General features: G+C 38.6%; 1 protein-coding gene and 1 long non-coding RNA gene across 3 annotated transcripts in view; one reads left to right on the top strand and one right to left on the bottom strand.

Annotated features, from left to right (window-relative positions):
• Window positions 1-15,919, top strand: part of LOC128318730 (uncharacterized) — a 62,325-nt gene extending 46,406 nt beyond the window's left edge. The window contains exons 3-4 of the long non-coding RNA XR_008302196.1: window positions 8,220-8,274; window positions 10,759-15,919. This is a non-coding gene — a long non-coding RNA (uncharacterized LOC128318730). The remainder of the gene's footprint in view (window positions 1-8,219; window positions 8,275-10,758) is intronic.
• rbms3 (RNA binding motif, single stranded interacting protein) overlaps window positions 1-23,001 on the bottom strand; it is a 129,175-nt gene that overhangs the window by 36,526 nt on the left and 69,648 nt on the right. For both annotated transcript variants that reach the window (XM_026914446.3, XM_026914445.3), the window contains exons 5-6: window positions 5,354-5,511; window positions 3,088-3,167 (exon numbers count right to left, since the gene is read on the bottom strand). In XM_026914446.3, coding sequence (XP_026770247.1) covers window positions 3,088-3,167; window positions 5,354-5,511 — 238 coding nt within the window. The remainder of the gene's footprint in view (window positions 1-3,087; window positions 3,168-5,353; window positions 5,512-23,001) is intronic.

The following is a 23,001-nucleotide window of genomic DNA, read 5'->3' as shown; positions in this document are numbered from 1 at the left end:
TGAAACGACTGGATTTCACAAAAGTTTAAGAAATTTGTGCGTGTAAAAAGTTTATGAAATTTGTTTGTGTAACTGACATCACACAGGTGATTTAAAATTGACAGTGTAATCCATATATAAACGTGCAGTAACTCATTGCGATTTACATTGGTTAGTCTTCTTATGCGTAAATTTACACACACCCAGAGTGAGATACAAACGTTTTTCTGAAATTACAAGATTTTCTTGAATACCAAAATTTAATGTAAATGGTCATATGAACGATATATGAATAAATCCATTCATATCCAGCTTATTTTGCTGTTAACAACTGAGTATCATGCATTTTCTAGTGAAAGAGGCTTTTAGTGCTGATGATATGATCAAAGGAGTCACTACTGTTTTCTGTTTGTATTTAGAGGAGTTTTTTCGAAATGCTCCACCTATTCCATTTTATCAAGCCCGATAGTAATTACTGACTTTCTGCCTGCACGCACTATTTAACACTCATGAAAAGCCAGTGTTATTTTCAGCACAAGCACGGCTAAAACATTTCTGGCTGCAGAAACAAAGTTTTTAAACATGCATTAATCTAAAGCATGTTTAATGACTGACAAAACCAATTTAGGAACATATCGCCTGCCAAGTCCTTTTTTTATTGTGGATTTAATGGAAGAAATCAAAAACAATATGCTGTCCCAAACCATAAGGAGCTGTTAAACACCCTTCATATTCATTCTTGGGATATTTTTTGCTGCATTGTCTGTAATAATGAGATTTTTGATGACTTCGACACTATATAGCATTCCCAAATGACTGTGAGGCATGGATGAAATTGAACAGAGATTTCTCAGAAGTTCACAGTTCCCAGTGTACTTGGTTGCAAAAGGTACTCCTTAAATCTTTGAGCTGTGTGTGATTCAAAATCCCTAATTACATACATCTTGGAAAAGGATCCTACGTATATGCATGAGTTTATACTGCTATACAACATATAATAGGGTACCTGTATAGTATCGAACAGAGTAGCTGTGTTTAATTACATGCATGTTTTTAGACCACATCTGCCAGTGCAAATGGTCACCAAAACATCTGTAATTAGTGTTTCTCTTAGTAAACATGACTTTATATGTTTAATCTGCACGTTGATGCTGAAGTCAGTGAGTGAAAACCAATGCAAAATCCCAGAGTAAACAGGACCGGCTATTGATTTCTTTTTATAATTTTACACAGTAGTTTAAAGAAGGAAGAGAATAGTCCATACTGACGAACTGAGGTTCTCAAGTTAACCCCATATCTCTAGCTTTACAATCTTAACCATATCTCTCTTTTAAACAATTGAGTTCTATAGTAACAACAAACTCAAAGAGTCTAACAACAGAGTTTCAAAAACATACCGTTATTTATAATTATTTCTAATCGTATAATCGTTACTATGGTGATAACAGGAACTTAGACCTTGTTTCACAACTGGAAACTTAATTTTAATTGGACAAAATGTATAATGTAAAATAAAAGGTTATTGTTGGCAAATATCGTTGGTATAAGAGGGAAAAACCACTTCGGGGAGTAGTGCATTTCGTTGGAAGTGCACCACCATGTCATTGATAATTGCTCTACAACAGCATGACTAGTCATTTTTTATTCATGCTTAAGGGAAGTATTGTTAAAATCCAGGTGATATAAGCAATAATTCCATACTGCATTCAGTGCTACGTATGTAACATTAGCCGGATAACCCATCATTACTACCTGCATGTTACTTCTGTAAATGTCCCATTACAATACAAAATCATTTTCCATTTCATTACCAGTTTTCCATTTCATTCAGTTTTGAGACTGAGACAACTCTCGCTTTTACACAGCAGGTGAAAGATGAAAGAAAATAATTCATTCTGACATACTGAAACCGAGGTTATCTAGTTAACCCAATATTTCTAGTTTTATATTCTGGAAAATGTTAAAATGTTTATCTCTCACTCCCTTAATTGAGAAGCAGTGATGCTCAAAACATAAGAGAGATTTCATCTTGCCTGTGGGATGGCTGGTTTGATAGGCCTAAACACATATGTACGCACAAAACACAAACGCAAGCACTCACAGATATACACACACACGCACACACATAAAAGCAGTAAATTGGAGGTTGACAGAAATGGGAGGAGGTTGCAGGCAGGGAGTCTTTCAGAGGGAGGTAGAGATAGAGGGAGAGAGAAGAGATGAAGCTATCCATCATCCACCTGCCTCTGCCTCTGACACTGGGCGTCACACTACACATTGCAAATTATACAGCTACTGCCAGAGTCACAGCCTGTGCTCTCTCTCTCTCTCTCTCTCTCTCTCTCTCTCTCTCTCTCTGTCTCACCGTCTTGTTCTCTCTCTCTCTCTCTCTTTCTCTCTCTCTCTCTCTTTCTACTCTGCCATATGCTTTCTTTTTGTTTCTGTGAAAATAAACAGACCCTAACATACATTCAGAGATCAAAGCTATACACACATCATTCTTTGACATGTGTTCTGCTCTACCTGTAGGCAAAGCTCCATGACAAATTGGAAAAAAGCCCACACCAGCACTGGAAAACACATCATGGACTCATGGGACACATGGTCCTCTGTTTACACGTTTATATAATTGAGGACAAGTCACTGGTTTCAGAGAACTCATACAAAACCGGAATAACACTGGACAGTGACTCAAACTGGAATAAATCACCATGACCATACTGAGGCCAACGACTACATCAGTGTACATTTTCTGGACAGTTTTGCATGTTTGTGGTCTCAACCTACTTGGTTTCTAATTCCTAAGCCATGAAAGTGTGTGAAAGCTGTATGGAGTTTGTCGTATCTGCTTGTAAACGAGCATAAACACATTTTTAAAGCATCTATGTGAACACCAGTCAGTATGTCACTGTGGTGTAGGAGGGAGTTAGTGAGCTCAGCCATCCAGCCTCTCTCTACAGGGAACGAGGTCAAACGCATTGCCTAAGGACGCCAGGACACAGCTAGCACTTTGCACAGTTGGGATTTGATCTCTGGACCTCTGCAGTGTTTTACCGATACAGCATTGTTCAGTTGTAGTGCAGAGCAGCATTCAGCTGTCAGTCGTACCTGGCACTCCTGGAGGGGTTTTGAGGAACTTGCCGTTGAAATGCTGAATCACCACATCACATTTCTCAGTGGACTCCATCCTGAGAGGCCAAGAGGTAGTGAGGAGGGGAGAAAGAGAGAGATGTTTAGAAGATTTGTGACTATTCTAACTCTCAAAAATGACTCCGTTTTGAATCTGTTCTGTAGGAGGTCAGATGATTTTACCACTAATCTCAAATTGCATACTATGATGCCAATCATGAAATGTATATTCTATGTACTACTCTAGAAAATCTAGAGAAAACAATACATAGCACACAGGACCAGTTTGATAATTCAATTATACTACAGCACTGTCGAAATTTCAATTCGGAGCTGTTGATTAATTTTCTATATAGCAGCTCTGACAATAATATTGGCTTCAATGCAATTCTCAGGTTTATACTCCTTCAATGCTATTTTTTCTATAGTAACAACTAAATCGAAAAGACTTTTATGGTAGATAAAAGTCTCACATAATTTAAGTCTATCAACACAGATTATTTAAGTGCTGTTATTTAACGGAGAAAAAGGAATAATCATTGCAATGGTCAAGCTTTCTGGGAAGAGAATGACTGTTTATAGCATTATAAATGGACAAATAGTATGATGTGTCATATTTTAATAAACTTAAAATTGGTAATTGTTTGCAAATTGCTTTTGAATAAGAGAGACAACACTACGGGGAAAATAATTGTACCACCCTTTCATTGATTATTTTTCTATAAAAAAAATAGCACACCCAATTGTGCTTTATTCCTTACATATTAAAAACCTTTGGACTTATGGGGAGATATAAACAATTATTCTATACATTGAGGGAGAAATGACACTAGATTAACCAATATTTCTGCAGTGCATGTAACTTTCATTAACAGCAACAATTCTAAGATGAAAACAGAAATGCAAATATCTTATTATCTGCTACAATTCCCCCTTCTGTCTGCTGCATGATGGGACAGGTTTGTGCAAAAAGTGTCCAGCACTCCACAGTTAATTTGTTTGGCTAATGCAGTACATCATGCAGGTAATATAATGATAATATAATATATCTAAGTCCTATCTAATATATCCAAAATCTTAAAAAAATAAAAAAAAACATACAGGATGCATTTATGAATTTAATCTGACTATTAAAATATTAAGCACATTTTCAACATATTTATTTATTGAAGCCATTGTAGAATTCATTCTTGATCTTTTCATATAGTTTATTCTTGATCTTTTCACCCACAGATTCTAAACACTGTGCTAAAATGCAGAATAGAAGAATACAAACATTTTGCATCATATTAACAGCACTTTTCCTATTTTGTATTAAAACTGCAGTTAGATTCACGCAGACATTATTTATACTGTTGACATCATCTGTACTTGTTCTGAAGTTATTAATGTTCAGATTAAACCAATTCAATTCAATCATAATAACTTATAGTAATGATAATAATAATGATAGTACTTAATGATGATAATAATAACTACTTAATGGCAGCTGATAATTATGAGCTTCACAGCGGCGTTGTTATAAAAAAACAAAACACTTTTGTTCACAGAGGCTCTGTAGGTTTAGACTCGAACCTTAGGTCTAGAATGGTATGCATATGCAGGCAATTTGAGACACAGATCGTGATTCAGTCTAACAGATAGGAGGGAAATGATAAAAATAGCCACAGAGTGAATTTGGAAAAGTGATATACTGATTTCTAAAGGCATATTTCAATGTTGCAGGCAGATAAACATATCATGAGAGAGAGAGAGTGCGAGAGAGAAAGAGAGAGAGGGAGAGAGAGAGAGAGAGAGAGAGAGAGAGAGAGAGCATGCAGGGGTTATTTAAGGGTTTGTCTCTTGCATTTATCCCGGCTCTCTAGTGTGTTTGCTCTCTTCTGTGAGGCCCCATTCAGCTCTGTTCACCCAATCATGGCTGAATGGCTAATTGGTTGGCTCGTGCACACACACACACACACACACACACACACACACACACACAGTGAGTGGTGGAGCGTGAGTCTCTGCTGGGATCTCTTACACAGCCAGTGACCCTGAACACCAGCCAACACACCCCACACGCGCCGCAGGGAGGAAAGTGAGGGAGGGAGGAAAGAAAGAAAGAAAGAAAGAAAGAAAGCAAGAAAGACTTGTAGACATTTACAGTTCAAGCATTTGAAGACATTCTGTATCATTCAGTAGTTAGGTTAATGACCCACATATAAGCTAGTGTGTGTGTGTGTGTGTCTGTGTCCATGGATACCTGGCAAAGCCAACTCCCCGGCTGACTCCACTGGCATCCCGTAGTATCCGTGTGGAGATGACATGGCCGAAGGGCTTGAGCATGTTCTCCAGCTCCTGCTCATCCATGGACACAGGAAGGTTGGAGATGTACAGGTTAGTGGGATCCTGCTCCTGTTGCTGTGAACACACACACACAAACACACACAATGTACGTGAAATCATCGACTCTGTGCCAATATGCCATCCCTTTACATTTTTACATTATAATTTCAGTTAAAACAACATTGAGAAATCATTAGTGGAGAATAAACACATTGCTCTTTTCAGCGCCTGCTCCTAAAAACACATTCCTTGGCAGCTTTGTTATCCTCATGCTCATAGCTGGTTTTATGTGCAAACTTCCAGAATTTTTAGGCCCGTCTCTTTTCAGCGTAATTGTCCCCCTGCTCTCTGGCTGAGCCCTGGGGTGATTATTGGATGGAGGGATAAAAGGGCAGCAGGGGGAGGGGAGGAGTGAGTTGTTGAAAGTGAAAGCTGGGTAGAAATAAGGAACAGGGGAAGATTGAGGGATTGTGTGCCGTTCTACACACACCAACCTTCAGCTGGTGGAATTTTACTGCTCTAGTGAGAACCTCTCCTAATGAGAATGTGAGCCTTAGTTAATACAGGACTGGCAGGAGAAAAGACTGGGCGAGAGAGTCAAGAGTTTAAGGAGCTAGTGTGCATGTGTGTACGTGAGTGTGTGTATGTGTGTGTGTGTGTGTGTGTGTAGGGGGTGGTGGTGGAGAGAGAGATAAAAAGAGAGAGAGAGAGATCCCTATTTCACCTGTACTGGATCCTGTGCCTAATCTTGAAATGTTCTGGACTTTTCCACCACAAAAGATCAGGTTCTCAGCCAGAAAAAAATGGGTTAAGTTCCAATACCAAAAATGCTGATTTGGGAAACTCAACCTCAGCTAACAGGTATCGTTATTAGTATATTCACAGTTTATGAAAAACATGAAAATGTTAGCATTAAAGTTCCCCCAACTAAAAATGTTGCATTAACATTGTAGAAATGTCTACAAGTGTTACATAAAAACTCGACAGATTGAAATTCTTTGAAGCAATGATTCCAAGAAACATAAAATTCACAAAACATTCTACAAAGCTAAAATTGTTTGCTATTCACATGACCACCATTAAAATAAGATATGAGTTGTGCTAGGAGTTTTTAAAAGATTTTTGAAAATATTAGTAAAATTGAATTCTTCAGTTGTGAGTCCATGGTACAAGGAAGAGACAACAGTTATACTGCAGCAAAATAAGATCAATGTTGCTGATGCTAACGCCTACAATACTACCTTTTGGCAGCTACACACTCGAAGTACACAGCTAAAAGTCATCTACAAAATGTTGTCTTGTGCTTGCCTGTTGTCTTTAATGGCTGTGTGTTTTGTATACACGCTGAATGATCAATTTATTTAGAGGTAGACCTTGTAAAATCCTCCCCAGTTATGATTACCTTTAAGCTCTGCATTAGTAAACACATACATCTGATTACATCATGGTTCAGTTGTTAAACCGGTGGAAAAGTGGGCTATTTCTCCAAAAAAAAAAAAAATGGTTTTCTGAGCAAGCCAGCACTGGCACCAGCACCATGTCAGTGGAAAAAGGGTGAGAGAGAGAGAAAGAGAGAGAGAGAGAGAGAGAGAGAGATGTATAAGCGTATGACACAAACAGACAGTTCTGTCCATCCGTTTGAAGCCCAGACTTGAACATGTGTGACAGTGGGCCTTGACACAAAAGGGAAGGTGACAAATCATGAAATGGGCTTGCAAGATGAGGTGTGCAGGCGTAAAAAAAAAAGAAAGACTCCGAAAGGGAGCAGTGTATATGGGAAGGGAGAGGAACCTGGCAGGAGAGAGAGAAAAATATCAAGTTAGAGGGCAAGCAAGAGAAATGGAGAGCTGAAGCAAAGCAGAGAACGAGAGAGCGGATGGTAGGGGTTAGTGAGAATGATAGCTTCCTGCTGCGAGTTAAGAGTGCTATTTGACTGTTCATGTCTGCACTGTGAGCTGGTAAAGGTTCAAATGCAGACCAGCCCTGCAGGCGACAATTACTTCTTTTTTAAGTGACTGTGATTAAAAGAGCAATAGTGCTGCTTTTTATGCCATGTAAAATGGCATAGTATTCTTCAGGCCAACTGCTCCCTCCACCCTCTCGCTCTATCTCTCATACACTGACATGAAGCACCTCCTTAATAATGATATTAGAGCCAGAGCTTCCTAGAAAAAAAAAAAAAAGGTTTCATATAATTTTCAGTCTATTCAAATCTGAGGCTTGGAGAAGAGTGACAGGTTGGAGGATCGTGGCCCTTATGAGGAATGGAAACACTTTCTGAATGTCAATATCAAGAAGAGTGAAGAATTTCCTTAGGAACTATTGCCAAAAGTATGAATGATTCATAAATTTGAAATGAAAAACACCGCCTTCTCCCGGAGGACCTGTGAACAAGATTCAAAAACGGTTTGAGTTATGCCAGGCTCTGAAAAAAAATACTTTTTGATATGAATCCAAAATATTCCAGCATGATCATGCTTTGGTTTATGGCTTATGTTATCTTGTGTTCCTGTTTTGAAAGTGCAAGTGAAGTAAATGTGTGTAGGTTCAGATCATAGCCTGAAGACAGACTGTTTCTGTTGCTCCTGCGCTCTGAGCTTTGGCTCTTATGTGCTTCATATAGACTGCAACTGCAATCTCAGGATAAGCGAATAGGAGTTTTAACTTATCCAATTCTCAAATGGCGTGAATAGGCTTAACCCTTTCAGCTGTGGTAAGGACTCAAAAGTAATCATGTTTATGCTTTGTGTTTGTGTGTGTGTGTGTGTGTGTGTGTCTGCAAGGTGTTCTGAGAATAAAAATCTGTATTACTTCCTATGGCATGTACAACAACGTTCGGTAAGCATTTGATCACACAACATTCACGGAAAATATTAGCAATTATGTTAGCATTAATGTTTCCCCAACTAAAAATGTTGAATCATCATTGTAGAAATGTCTACAAGTGTTATATAAAAACTTTTTCCAAACACCCAGAGAACTCCACAGATTGAAATTCTTTGAAGCAAAAATTCCAAGAACCATAAAATTCACAAAACGTTCTACAAAGCATGTATGTTAATGCACATGTATATATGGTGTTTTATGTGTGTGTGTATGTGTGTCTGTGTGTGTGTGTGTGTGGTGTGTGTGTGTGTATATGTGTCTGCAAGGTGTTCTGAGAATAAAAATCTGTATTATTTCCTATGACATGTATGTTTTATACACGTGTTATATATGTATGGTGGTGGTGGTGGTGGTGGTGGTTTTGGTGTGTGTGTGTGTGTGTGTGTGTGTGTGTGTGTGTGCGCATGTGCGTAATCCTGTCACGTATCAAGCCATGAGTATGGACATTCGAGTTGACACATGGACACCTCCCCCACACACACTCACACTACTAAGAGCAAAAGATCAAACATGCTGTCCAGTGGATCTGACATGTAGCGCACATGGGACTGATCAGAACTATCCATCAAACACAAGTGCACACATGTTCACACACACACACACACACACACACCCCTTAAGTCTGATGCTGTTACAATGTCAACATGTGTAAATCACAGCAAAACCTTTTGACAATATATATTTGAAGATTTTCCCAGTGGATTTGCCCTTTGATATTTATACAGCACAACAAATATATTGGTGTAGCAGGAAACCCGTAAAAAACAAGTGCACTTATTATCTACTAAAGTAGCCACGCCTACACATCCTGACAGCAGTAAAAACAGTAGGGCAAGTGGGCTTATATTTCAAAATTATATCACAGATTGGAAGAGTTAAACTGCCCTTGCCTTTGTCACTGTCTGTGTGTGTTTGAGGAGATTTCAGTAAGCATCTGCGAATGTCATAAGAGCGTGCACGTCAGCTGGACCTCTCTCTGCCCTGACCAGCCTGCCCGATCTCATTTTAATCTTCATTAATCACTCACTACACTCGGCATCACTGCTTCCTCTAGTAAACAGGTCTACTTACAATGACAGAACATGTCCTTGAAGCAAACTTTAACGCCACAAATAAATGGATCTGCTGTCGAAGTAATCTCGTGATATAATTTATGAATCTGTAATGACAGTGTTATAAATACTTAATAATCCATAAACCATTGCCTCATCAGAGAATCTGCAGCAGATGTGAGATCAAGGTCAGATTGCTGGCAGCAGAATGACATGCTGTATCAATGTGGTCTCAGTATTACAAAAATTGACACCACGTCTCATAACATATCAGACTTTATAAATGGTTAAGATTAGCAATTGGGGTAACAGTTATAGTATTTCTTAGCTAAGTACAAAATCTGACGAATTGCTCCCACTAGCTGAGATTCCAAAGAATTTTGGATGAGATTAGGTTGGCAGTTTAGAGTGTTACAAAAGTTAGTGCAGGTGTATCAAGAGGTGACATTTGTCCAGTGTGTCCAAGCATGTGTGTCGACTCCAGAGCCATTCCTAGAGATAGCAGCAGTGTCCAAGTACATATTTCACAGTGCCTAGTTCCCCTGAGGATGGAGAAAACCTCACCACGCCCAGCTATCTCCCACACTGCTCCATTCATCCCGCCAGGGTTACAACCGTCACTAACAACACACACAAGAAGCCCATGCTGAGCCCATTAGCCTGGGAGGGACTGCACGCTCTAGTTGGAGCGCTGCCTGGGGAGGCCAATGCAGAGGATTTGGAACGAAACCTGGAGAGCCATACGAACATTACAGACACAATCGGGGGGAGAAAAGAGCTGATACAACCTATTAACTCCCATTATTGAAGAGTGTGAACATTTCCTGCCCTGACTGGGTGGTGTGTGGAGGCATCTCATTAACTGAGGCAGGCCTTTGTACCGCTCAGCTTCAGATTTTCGAGGTTTAAAAGCGCGATCCCTTTTACGAGTTTGGATATTTGTGTAATTAATGAGGTGTAATGGAATGGAAAATGTAAGGCTGTTCTTGGAGTCTATGTGGGTGTATTGCCTGTTTATATACCAGGGTTACATTTCTGGATGAAAACTGGATTCTAATCATTAAATTTAACATAATTTAACACAACACAATAACAAAAAACAACACTTTCATCAATGTAGGAAAAATGTTGGACATTTGACTCTACAGATTAAACGGCCTAAATATTCTAATGATCCTAATCCTGCTAAATCAGTGTTCTAATTGTGCTGAGGTACTACCAGGATTCTCTGGACAAAAGCTAATAATCATTCCAATCTTTATCTCGTTCTCAAAATGCAATGAATGCAAATGATAGATCCGTCTCCTGATTGCTTCGTTTTGAATGATGACTCCGTGTTGCAGCACTCAGTCTCACATTACCGCATTCTGTCCTGCTTTTACAGCCACTGGCATACCAGGCAATGACGACCCTGCCTTCACTGCAAGCCCCACATGGGAGACTGACTCATGATCTCATCAGATTTGTACATATACTTGTAACTTAACCTTCATTCTAATGAAGCTGTTTGCCATGTTGAAGCAGTAGGGGCGGGGTTTTTCCTGACAGCTTTTGCCATCTATCTGTTAATTATAGTTAAATCTCTCAAAGTGGATAAATGTTTATGTTGTGACATGGATTTCAAATATGTACTTACAAGACACACAGTTGCATTTCCACTCATTACGATGTTTGTCATGTTTGGGTTGAATTAGCATGGTGGAAATTTCTGATGGTTTCTGCCCTCTGGTTGCTTGTTCTCATTTGTTCATTATGGAGCTCTACTGTGCAGCGTGACCATGTTTGAGTCGACTCATTTTAATAATAAATCTACCAACGTGTTATGAATTTGTTAGCACCTTAACTTTTGTTTGGTGCTGAACGAGCGAACTGTTATGGAATTTCCATTTTAGTAGATTTCCATTTTAAACATGGTTCACAAATGTTTTTTCCATTTTAAACACTCAGGTGAAAAAATATACATCTGCCTCTTTGTCATTTCCTTGTGGATTATGTCAATGGATGATGCCATTATGTGCTAATATCAAAATTACATCCATATTTGAAATTTACACACCCACTTGCCTCAAAACTACCCAGTTCTTCATATCAAACCAACAATTTAGACAAGCGCAAGTTCTCCTGATGAATTAGATATCTCTCTAATTGTTTTGCATAGGTATTGCTTGCTCTGTTAGACTCTTGCACCATCCTCTTGGCCCCCTCATTTAACCCACTGCCTAACATTTTTACAATTCAACCACTGGGTTTTATTCATTCCAGTGACAAGGCTATTTCTGTGTGGATGCGATTGTGCAGTCAGTAAACATACTTATTCATGTGTCTTCTCCAGTGGATGCTACAAAAGTTATGTATGACACCCATGCTGGGAGACACGTGGGAGGGACCCTGTGTCTTGTGATAAATTTGCAATACACCATTGTCACAGTGTGTGCTGGAACACTTCTGATCTACAATTAAGACTGTTTCCACTGCACAAGGTGGTAGAACATTTGGCACCAGAAACTGTGAAACTGTGCATTTCAATGGGCCAACAATCCAGTACAAGATTCTAGCTGTAGGACTATAGATTTTGGAAACTGCTCAAATACCAATAGGAACTAACAGAAATGGTACTTTGGGGGTGGGGAAAGCAGCACGGCTTCACTTCTGATTGGTTACTCATACCTACACACAGATCACTCCGTTTCACTGGTGCTATGGTTATGCTGTCAAATGTAACATTGTGCTATTCCTTTTTTCAAAGAGAACAAATATTTTTTTGGCGTCTTGATATAATCTGTACATTCATTACATAGCTGCTGAAATTTAAAACACGACACCAAGCCATTTCCTCAGTAACGTGAAAAATAATTATACAAGCACTGCTTCCATGTTAAACTTACCAATGGTGACACTGCATGCTGAAATGATGAAGCAGTCCATTTATGTCACTGCTGTGGCTGTTCCTGTTGTCTCTATACATGACAACTCTCTCTAAGTTGTTGTAAAATGAATTATAATTAACCACATGTTATCTTAAATCATGTTTGGACCAGTTCTTGTTTTTGAAAACATGCTTTTCTTGCATGGATTGATTGTCACTGTTGATGACAAGACCATCTGCAAAGTTCCAAGAAACAGATTAAAAAACCACCAGAACACAGACAAGTAGTCCTTCTTGCACTGTTTTTGCTGCAGTAATAACTCCCTTCTAACAGTTCTTGTACTAGTATGAGGATATATTTTTACCTGGCTGGAAATGCACCAAATGGTGTAAATAGAGGTGTATATGGAATAATGTAAAATGCATTTGTTGTGGCTTTGAAAGCCGAGTATGACCTCCATCCTCTTACCAGTCAAAGTGACCTAATGTGGTTGAGTAACAGTCTCTGTCTCTGTTCACTGGTTAAGGGGGCAGTAAAAGATAGAGCTTTACTGAAGCTATCGATTCCTTGTAAAGTGACAACTGCAACTTTAATTAGAACTGCCATCAACAGCTGTTCTTTTATTCAGACTTAATCACCGAACCGGTGTCGCGGGTCTGTTTTAAAAGCAGAAAAAGAGCATAATTAATGCTGCTTGTGAACTGACAGGTGTGTCATGTACAGTAAAAGGTGAAGATATGGATTCCTAGTACACCTGTCTATTGCCCTAGAGAATGCATTGTGTGTGTGTGTGTGTGAGTGTGTGTGTGTGTGTGCGTGCGTGTGGTAGGTGAGCTGTCACTGTAAGTGAGGATATAAAGGTGCTGACATTTCAGTGGCTTCATTGCAAGCTCAGCTAAATCCAAAAATGGAACGCACAATTCTTTATTTTATTTTTTTTAATATGCTTGTTCTAGTGACTATATATGTCAGAGCTCTCTTCTGTTTCTACTTGCCTCCTGAGCTCTCCTCATAGCGTTTTCGCCAAATGGTCACCATAAAGATTAGCAGCCCATGAACCACAAAACATGTGCATGACTGCAAGCTCAATCACACATTCTCTCAGGCTCTCTTCTCTCTCTCTCTCTCTCTCTCTCTCTCTTTCTACTCTGACACACAAAACCCTGACCGTGTGGCGCTACTCTGTATGGCACCCATCCATCACTATCATTTTCCAGCCATGTTTGTTGGGAGCCAAATGAATTTATGATGCATTACCTAGAGGTACAACCAGGCTCAGTGTGCGTGTGTGTGTGTGCGTGTGTGTGTGTGTGCGTGCATGTTTTTAAGTCTTGGTGGGGACCAAATGGTTAGCAGTATAACCGAATATTATAAGTTAAGGTTAGCAATATATATGCAGCAAGATATTTCTTATACGATTAATTAAATCATTAGAGATTTCCTTTATACCTTGTTGAAAAATAATGCAGTACATTATAACTTGTTAGATTTTGTCCTATATTTTATATATACTATATGTTAACTTAAAGTAAAAGTAAAATAATCTTTCAAGTCTTACTCTAGGGGCCAAATCTGACTGAAACATGACCTTGTAAAAAAATTGTAAGCAAACTGAATACATATTAATTACAGATTCTGAATTAGAAAAACAGAAGATTCGAGATTTTTCAATTCACTGCAGTTTTCTTTTTATAACTGATGTATTTAGTCTATCAAGATGCTAAGAAGTTTATTGGTTTTAATGTTTACTAATGCAAAATCTAAGATGCCGAATTTTCAAAATATAACTATATTATATTTCAAGAAAATAATTATACTGAATGTTAAGTTTTGTGACTGTTTTTGTGAACTTGTCAAGGCCATTGTTTGCAATAATTAATGACGATAAAGTTTTATTATACAAATGTCAGACTGATGTCATCTGCAAATAGAACAGGGAAATAGTCTACAGTGACAGAAATAGCAGCGGCAAAAGAATTAAATCTTGAGGCACATGGTGAAAAATACCAAACAATGGCATATTATATGGTACATATAATGCCAGAATCGGAAGCCATAAAAATGCAATTTGTCTAATGGCATGTTATTAAGTGCAGATCATTTTTATCAACTAATTTTAAAACTTATAAAAGGTTTTGGATGAAACATATTGCTTTTCAGACAAGATGCTTTATAAGTTTAAATTCTTATAATGTTTCAAATTCTTAATATAGAGTTTTTTTCTAGAAGACCCATGAATGAATGAAAATCAGGCAATAGTTACTGAAAAAACTAGAGTCTCCTGAATTGTATTATACAGTGGTATGACCTTCGCAGATTATAGACTTCAGTATGACACCTGACTTCAAGGAGTTTCACTCCACTTCAAGGATTTTTTTTGAAGGATAAAAGTTAATAGCTTAACCAGTGTAAGACTGAGAAGGACTAATCTTCTCATCGACAGCCACAGACCTGTTCAAGGTACTGATCATTTCCAACAACTGCTCGTTCACTATGTTGGTCAAATTAGGATGGAACAGAATAAAAATAAAAATCTAGATGTAATTAATTTTAAAATAAAGTATAGAGCAAAGTATTAAGGTATAGTGTAAATATTTTTAAAGAAGGAAAAAATTTAAACAAAGAAATACTGTCCCTAAAATGAGTAGAGAAATAAAATAAATATCTTAACTTGGCTAATTAAATGCTTGTATTTATTGCATTGTATGTATTAATATATTTCATGTGTCTCTGTAATGAAAATTAGGTGAGGAGGGGAGCGGAAACTTGTTATGAAGCTGATTTTTTATCTTTCAGAGACTTACTTAATGGTTTGTGGTCTCCATATTTATAAAATACAACTGGAAATGAAGGTGGGAACGCTTCATAAACTTGATTTAAGTCAAGGCTCCTGAAAACTTATTAATGAGCTGCATTTTCTTTTCTTATTAAACTCTCCATGCTTGAAAGTGCTTGAAAGTGCATCATTTCTTGTTTATGTATAGTAGGTGTTAAAAAAATCAAGGAATATATCAGCGATATCAGCACACAACAAACTAATCTGTGGACATAAAGTCTTAGAGACTGCAATCAGATGTATCAATGAGATGTAGAGGTGCAGATGCTTTGAGAACCAGCAGGAAGACATAATTATTATAAAGGGTATAAAACGTCAGTAGAGAGGATAAACCAAGTAAATCAATCCTGAAACAAAGTTTGCCTTCGTGATCATTTTTGTTCAGTAGCAGAACTATGGTTTTGAAAAAGGCCAGCATTATTATTTTTATTGGTGGCTACTTGATGCACCATTACATTTTTCCCATGAAAAGGATTGGGGTATTAGAAAAAAAAAAAAAAAAAAAGCTTCAAATCGAGAATCAAGCTTAACCACAACATCATACCTTTGTGAAAAGTCTGGGTTTGTACTTAGAAGAATGAAACCCTACCTCTGGCCCTTTCCTTTCAACAGAAATGTAGAGTACTGAATCCAGACACATGACACATTGAGGATGTAGCAAAAAGAGAAAAATAGTACTTTGTTTAAGACACAAAGTGCACTAGATGATTTTCTGTGGAAACCGAAGATATTTCGAGTGAGTATAGAAAATGTGATTCTCATTGTTCATGTAATTAAGCATAATTTGCAGACTTTAAGTATACTTAATTACTATAAGAAGACAAACAGCAATTAGTAGTGAATGGATGAAGTTTTCTAACTTCAGTCATATTTGATGGTATTTGCCAGAAATAGGCATTAGGTGCTAGGACAACAGTAGATAAAGTAATTAATTCAAGAGTTGCAGGTAATGGCCACACTAATTGTGGATATGCTATGCTCACTGCACTCTTCCTGTAGCTGAGGCTGTAATTCTCTCCTTCTGAGGTGCACAGCAAAGATTCATTAATAAATAGACTTGTATCAGTCTGAGTTCAGCTCTTGTTAGGATTTTCTCCTTGTCTTGGTAGTGTGAAAATTTTATGACCCTGGCCCTTAATCTCTCATAATCTGCTGATGTAATGAGTATCATTCAGATCAATAATTCTGGAGGATACTGTCCAGTTTAAGATGTTCTTCCAAAAGATTCTTTATTTTGATTCCTTCCTGGTTTCTGCTTTGGCATCCAAAATTCATAAGGATGTTGTTGCTTCTGGTTTGCAGAAGGGTGGTAAGTCTGTGTGTGTATGTGTGTGTGTGTGTGTATCATGTTCTTTTACATGAGCAGCTTACTCTACCCTTGCCACAAGGTTTTCATTGTGCATACTGTATGTCCTGTGCAAATGATAAATAAACTTGACTTCACTTGACTTGACTTATTGACCAGGTTATCAATGGAATTTTCAGTTCACTACATATGCAATAGTTTTGAAGGTGGCTGTGACAAGGACACTATTTTAAGATCATTTACCTCTTGCTGTAAATTCAGAGGAACTTAATATTAAATCTTGAAAAACAAGATCAATAAGTTCATTGTAGTTTGCCTTTTGATTGTCTATTATCTCATGTACCATAGCAAGAGAAACACACTGATCATCTGAGTTAGAAGCAGCTTTTTCGTGACCCATGCTAGCAGTTTGTTCCCCTGAACTACAACCTATACAGCAAACGAGTGATGCAGTAACCTCACAAGAATTATGCTTAGACCTTAAGCTCCTGTACACCAGTGCCAGTCCTGCCCTGGTTCCAAGCACTAGTTCCAAGGTAAACTCCAAGTTCATTTCAATGTATCCTAACCTTGCTTGTTCAAAAGAAACATACAGCATTTTAAAAAATGTGAATTTATCAACACATTTAATCAGAAAATGAATAAAACCAATTTCATATGTTTGTGCTTGATGGTGGGGTAAGTATCACTAATGTTGAAGAAAAAAGGCCAAAGTATTGGTGAAGGATTTGGGTTCTGATAGAGTGTTGGATGATAAAGACACAGAATTAAAAGACATACCAGAATCAACAAGACGTTTTTTTTTTTTAAGTGTGTTGTCCTTAATTTTGTAAACAATCAGATCAAAATCTCCATAATTTTACCAAAATTTGTTTAATTGAAATAATTTTTTTCCTTACAGCATTTTTAAATCCTTGTTCTGGTAATCACTGACAATTTCAAAAACATTTTGTCAATGAATTTTCATCACTAATTTCAGTAACGAGATGAAATCTGTCTTAACACTGTTCATATAACAACCACATACTGTTCAACAACATATTTCTAGCTGATTCTAAAACTCCGCACTTAAAGTCCACAGATATGTGTACATAGCCTAGTAAATGGTCTTGTACTCCACATTTATGTGTATTCACATAAGCATGGATAAAGAGAGCATGGTTAGGTGCTTAAGAGTGTGTATGGCTTTTTAAGAGAGACAGAGACAGAGAGAATGATGCAGTTAGTCCAGGGTAATCCATCACAGAGCAGTGGTGGCAGCCCATCCCGAGCAGCGCTGTCTGTCAGGAATATGGCAGTGAATTAGGGCTACAAAGAGACACGGGCTGCTGCAAGAGCTGGAATCAATCACAGAATGACAAAACACAAATGCCCAAAACAACAAACACAAGAGAGATAGCATAAGAAATAAGAGAAAATATGCCTGTACTGCATTACTAAAGACGCTTCCTTTCATTGCTTATGTTCTTATTCACAGCTTTGTCCACCGTGTGCTTTATATAAAATGATAATTTCATGATGACAGTATGACAGCATGACAAAATGAGGTAGAGTTGTTTTATGCTTAATTACTGCCAACTTGCGCTTCCAGTGAGTGTGTGTACAGCTGTATGTGACCCAATACTGAACCATATTCACAGATGGATTAAACCGCTTCTCAGCAAAAGAGAAAGAGAGAGAGAAAAGAGAAGAAATCACTGTGACAGTTCTGGGTGAGGGAATGCAGCAGGGAGAGACTTAAGCGAACGGAGCAGCCAGCATTTTAAAAATGACACCCAAGGAGGCCTTTTATTTGACATATTGCAGAGAGACTGCAACAAAAAAGCAAAGCATGTTTCAAAGATCAAAAAGTGAAATAAATTTCTAAGGCAAAGCAAAAAAACATCTGAAAGGATTACATTCGGAATTATGCAGCCTGCCATACAAACACATACAAACCAATAGACAACTACATGTATTATCACAAATCACACTTTGCCTGTGGGTGTTTGTGTGTGATCCCACTATGAGCACACTATTTGTAAATGCTTTGGTAGCTCACATATCTCTGCTTGTCATGTTATAAAATTATTGCTGGATAAAAACTGTAATAAAGCCGGGTGTTTCTTAGAGCAATTGCTTTGTATGAATCTACTCTCAGGAGATACCTCTGTAGGTGCTGTCGGTTGACAATAAAATGAACAATCCAAGAGAATGTTCAAGCAGGAGAGTCATATTTATGGCAATGTGCAGCAGCCTGGGGGAGTTTCCACTGATCTCACGGCTTGTGCAGAGATTCATTTTGATGTCACTCAGTCTTAAGTTGCTTTCATATATGCAGCGTTTAGTCTGTTGGAATCGAACCCTGGTGCTTTTTCCTCTTTGCCGCAGTTTGTCTAGTCAGGTGAGCGATGTGGTCTCGCTCCAGTTCCAAATCTGGTTCGAAATCTTGTGCAGTTTGATTGCAAGATTTTCATTGCGAGATCAATCGTTGATTGCGAGATTCGACTGTGAATCAGCTCAACTGATGGAAGTGAACTAAACCTGTAGTATACATGGTAGATGTGAAACATAAAATGTTTTAAATTAGTTATTTACATAAATAATTACTAATTTATTGAGCAGCACCAGCTTCGTGTTCTCCACATTCAGTTAATTTTTGTGATTTCTACACACTTTTTCCATCACCATATTTCTGACCGGTGAATAAAAGCATTGTATGAGAATGTTTTAAGTTAGTCACACCTCTCAGTTAATTTTTTTTTTTGTTCATTTAATCATACATAGTGTGAAACTATACCAAACCCAGTATCAGATGGCCCAAAACTATCAATTTTGCTTTGATTTAGACTCTGCATACAGAATAATAGTTGTGAATGCACCCATAATCTGGATGCATTCACATATACAGCAGCAAGTCTGTTTGAACCAAGCCTTAGTGCATTTACCTCACAGTGCATTTACCGTGTGGTTCATTTAGGCAGATGTGAACACAGAGTGCAGCCCGAAACAACCGGTCTGAGAGAGAGGTGGTCTGTCTGTTTCCAGGTGAAGTCATTTTGACTGCAGTGAGAATGCAATTCAACCTTGAATCAATCCAACAGCAGGAAATGAACCAACACATTTTTTTTTAGATGTGTGCTTAACTGACATGTGATGCAACAGAGGTGTAGTGCTGCAATGTGAATACAATTGTATTCAGGATATCTGGAACAAAGGGCAAAAAAGAAAAGTAAAGCGAAATACAATTCACAAAATGTTTTAAACTAGTTCTTTATATCAAACTAAATAGCAAATGTAACAAAAGAACCAATTTCACCATGATTCTGACCTAGCAAATGGACAAATGGGTGAGAAAATCACTATAAATGACATCACAGCCTAGTGGGCCTGGCAAAATATGAACTTCTTTGATCCCTGAGTCATCATTTTCACAGGTCATCTGTAAAGGCAAAAAAAAAAAAAAAAAAAAAAAAGAAAGGTTTACACCTGTGCCCATCCAACACCCCAAAAAGGACCTCACAATATGATTCGTTTAAATGTTCTGTTATGGCTGTTTAGAGGCCATACAGCTAGTGAACCTGTCACCACCATTCTGAATCACAGCCTTAGTAGCAGGCACACACACACACACACACACACACACACTCCTGTCCTGGGCTTGTGATCAGGGCTAATGGGAGTCATTTGTGGCTTGGTGTAATTGGGTAGGAATGCAGACTGGGGCACTGGGTGACAGAGCTTTTCCATGACACATAACTGGCTGGAGAATGCAGCAGCAGTGGCAGCAGCAGCGGAGTATAAGCCAGGCCAAGACGAAGACAACACTCATACTAAGGATCTTCCTTATCTTCCCCGTAACTGAAACTACACAGTGACACTGTTTGGCTGGACATCCAGTTCCAAGGCTGCTTCACAAATAACGCAATGCCTTGGCAGCCTCTGTCTGAGAGATGGAGAACATCACGGTGACTGAAGAGCCTCTGGCACAGTCACAGTGAGGTCATGATCCTCCGAAGAGCCGTTCAGCACAGGAAACAGGAACTGGACAGTGATAAGACCAACATCTCACATTCTCACATTCTAGAGAGGTAGAGTTTTCTTACACTTGAATAAGAGCCTCTATTTAGAACAACTTTACAATGATGTGTTTTAGCATTGGCTCAAACGGAAACTCTGAAAAGTCTTCTTAAGATTAGCTTTATATATCCAAATGCTAAACTAAAGAAAACCTACGTCTATGTACACCATGTGTTTAAAACATTAAGCACATGGTGGACAGTGACTCAGAATCTTCTTCCCATTTAACATCTCCTGCATGAACAATATAACAGAGCCCTGTCTAGGCCCTTTAATGAGATGCTTTCCGTGGTGTAACACCTTAAATAAGAAGTCAATTCTATCTGCACAGCATGCTGCTTAGAGTAAGTTGTTGAAGGACTACATGTTCCTACAAGAGTGACATCCTTAGTGCAAACAGTTCCTGGTTTATGTGTATGTTAGCTGCTATAAGAAAATTAGCTGAAGGATGTTATATTGAGCATCTGACAGGTTTATGTAGCAATGTATCAAATAAAACCGGCCCTGGAGCTGCTGAGCAATCTTTCCTCAAACAGTGGAAAGTAGATGGAAATGCAGTGCTTCCTGGAACTATAGTAACTAGTTTTTAGGATTTAAAAATGACTTGAATTTCAGAAACTAGGCACAACAAAAATATAGCCATGGCTGGAAGTTGAAGAGAACAAAATAGGCCATGCTGTCTTTGTGAGAGGGGTGACCTACTCCCTCTCTCCTGTCAATCACAGCCACACTAGCCAGTTGTGGCCATCTCTGAGCTCAAGTATGCGGAAGAGGGTAGATATCTCTTTTCCTTCAAGTATGAAAAGATGCTGTCTGTGTGCCTTCATGTATATCTCAAAGGAAATATAGCCTTCACCCTCCATGGTTGGTAGCTGCCGTGTAATAGGGGAGAGCTGGCTGTTGGGTCTTAATTTGCAAATGATCAAAATTGGCTGAAAATGGGGTATAAATAAAAAAATGCTTCAAGCAACTAAGCAGGTAGAACTTTATTCTTTTGACTTTCATCTCAGGTAGAGAAAGAGACAGCAAATGGTGAATCTGCTTGCCAACAATGTGAGCTGTTCCAGGAGAGGACAGGACACAAGCAGGGGGTTGGCGGGGGGGTGGTGGTGCCTGTGAAACACCTGACCAGGGGCAGAGACTTGGGCTGGCCAGCTCGCTAAATGATTCATGCTGTCTAGGTAAGAGAGCAGAAGCTGTCTCTGTGTCTCCAGGTCTCTGTCTCTGCCAGTGTCTGCAGGTAGCCTTGTTATGCTAATGTCTGGGGAAGCTCTTTGAAGCCACACTCATCTTGGAGATGGCTGATGAGAGGCCCTTTTTATGCCTTTCCAGAGGGACTCATTAGCAGAGAGGGGGAGGGGGGAGTGATGGTATGGCGAGAAAGATAGAATGAAGAGATGAGAAAAGGACAAGATGAGCTTAGCAAGGCAAACTTGCCGAACTTCCTCCCTCTGTATATGTGGACAGATTATTATCATGCAGGATGCTGGCAGACTTACAGGCCAAGTCAAAGACGTCTATTTCTCTATGCACAGTGAGATGCTCCAATGACGCCAGTTCCAATGCTGGAATGAAACGTGATTCTCTACTTATGCTCCCAAAAACAGCAATGTTACAGAATACTCACAAGACCAAGCCCAGTAAATGCTGCCAATGCTCCACAGAGTTGCATGTATTTATATTTGACAAGGTCACTTGAGGTAACTTAAACTGTATCCTAAAACCAAGAACATTGGAGCCTCAAAGCACTTTTTCCTTCTTAATAAAGGTTAGCAGAGATTGCAGATATTGGTAAATAGTTCAGAAAAAATGACTAATGTCGAAGGAAATATGGAAGTAGATCTCCATCAGGAATGTGCAGAAAAGTGAGAGATAGAGATAGATAGACAGAAAGTGAGGTGATATCTGGGTGAATTCACTTCAGCCTGAGTTGCTTTAATAACAAACCCAGGCCAAAAGGAACGCAGCCTCAGTCCCACACCAACTCTGCCTCCCTGTCTTCCAGGGGGCCTGGATTTTTCATTAAATAAATGCAATAACCAACGATCCTAGTGGATTATCACTGAAAAAGCATTTTTTTGTGATATGAGAGCAAGAATGAAAAATGAACCTTTTTTAGTGGGGGAAGCAAGAGAGAAAAAACATCAGTAATGCTGTGAATGTATTTCAAGCAAATGGCATCTGGTGTCTGGTTAGACAGTCCTGTTGGGGTTGAAGTTAATAAGAGAAACTTAATAAAAGCGATGGAGCGCTGGTGCAGTCAGCTGAGAAGAGTTCATGAGAAAAAATTGCCATAGAGCAGAGGGACACTTACATAAACATTGCATTCTGGACTAGAGCAGTCTAGTGGTAGCAAAGAGAGCAATGCATCCCATGGTAACCAGAGAGGATGATTCAAATACCCTTGGGCCATGTACAAAATGTGTGTGTGTGTATGTGTGTGAGTGTGTAGGCTACACAGCTGTCTGAAGAATCTCAAACATCCTGTTAGCTTTACCTCAGTTGCTCGGGGTTAAAGAAAACTTGTAAAACATATAATTTATAATAGATGTTTAAATG

The sequence above is a fragment of the Pangasianodon hypophthalmus genome, chromosome 1 (genome assembly GCF_027358585.1).
Source record: "Pangasianodon hypophthalmus isolate fPanHyp1 chromosome 1, fPanHyp1.pri, whole genome shotgun sequence".
NCBI lineage: Eukaryota > Metazoa > Chordata > Actinopteri > Siluriformes > Pangasiidae > Pangasianodon > Pangasianodon hypophthalmus.
The sequence above is the reverse complement of the archived record's forward strand: the minus strand, read 5'-3'. Positions and strand labels throughout refer to the sequence as shown.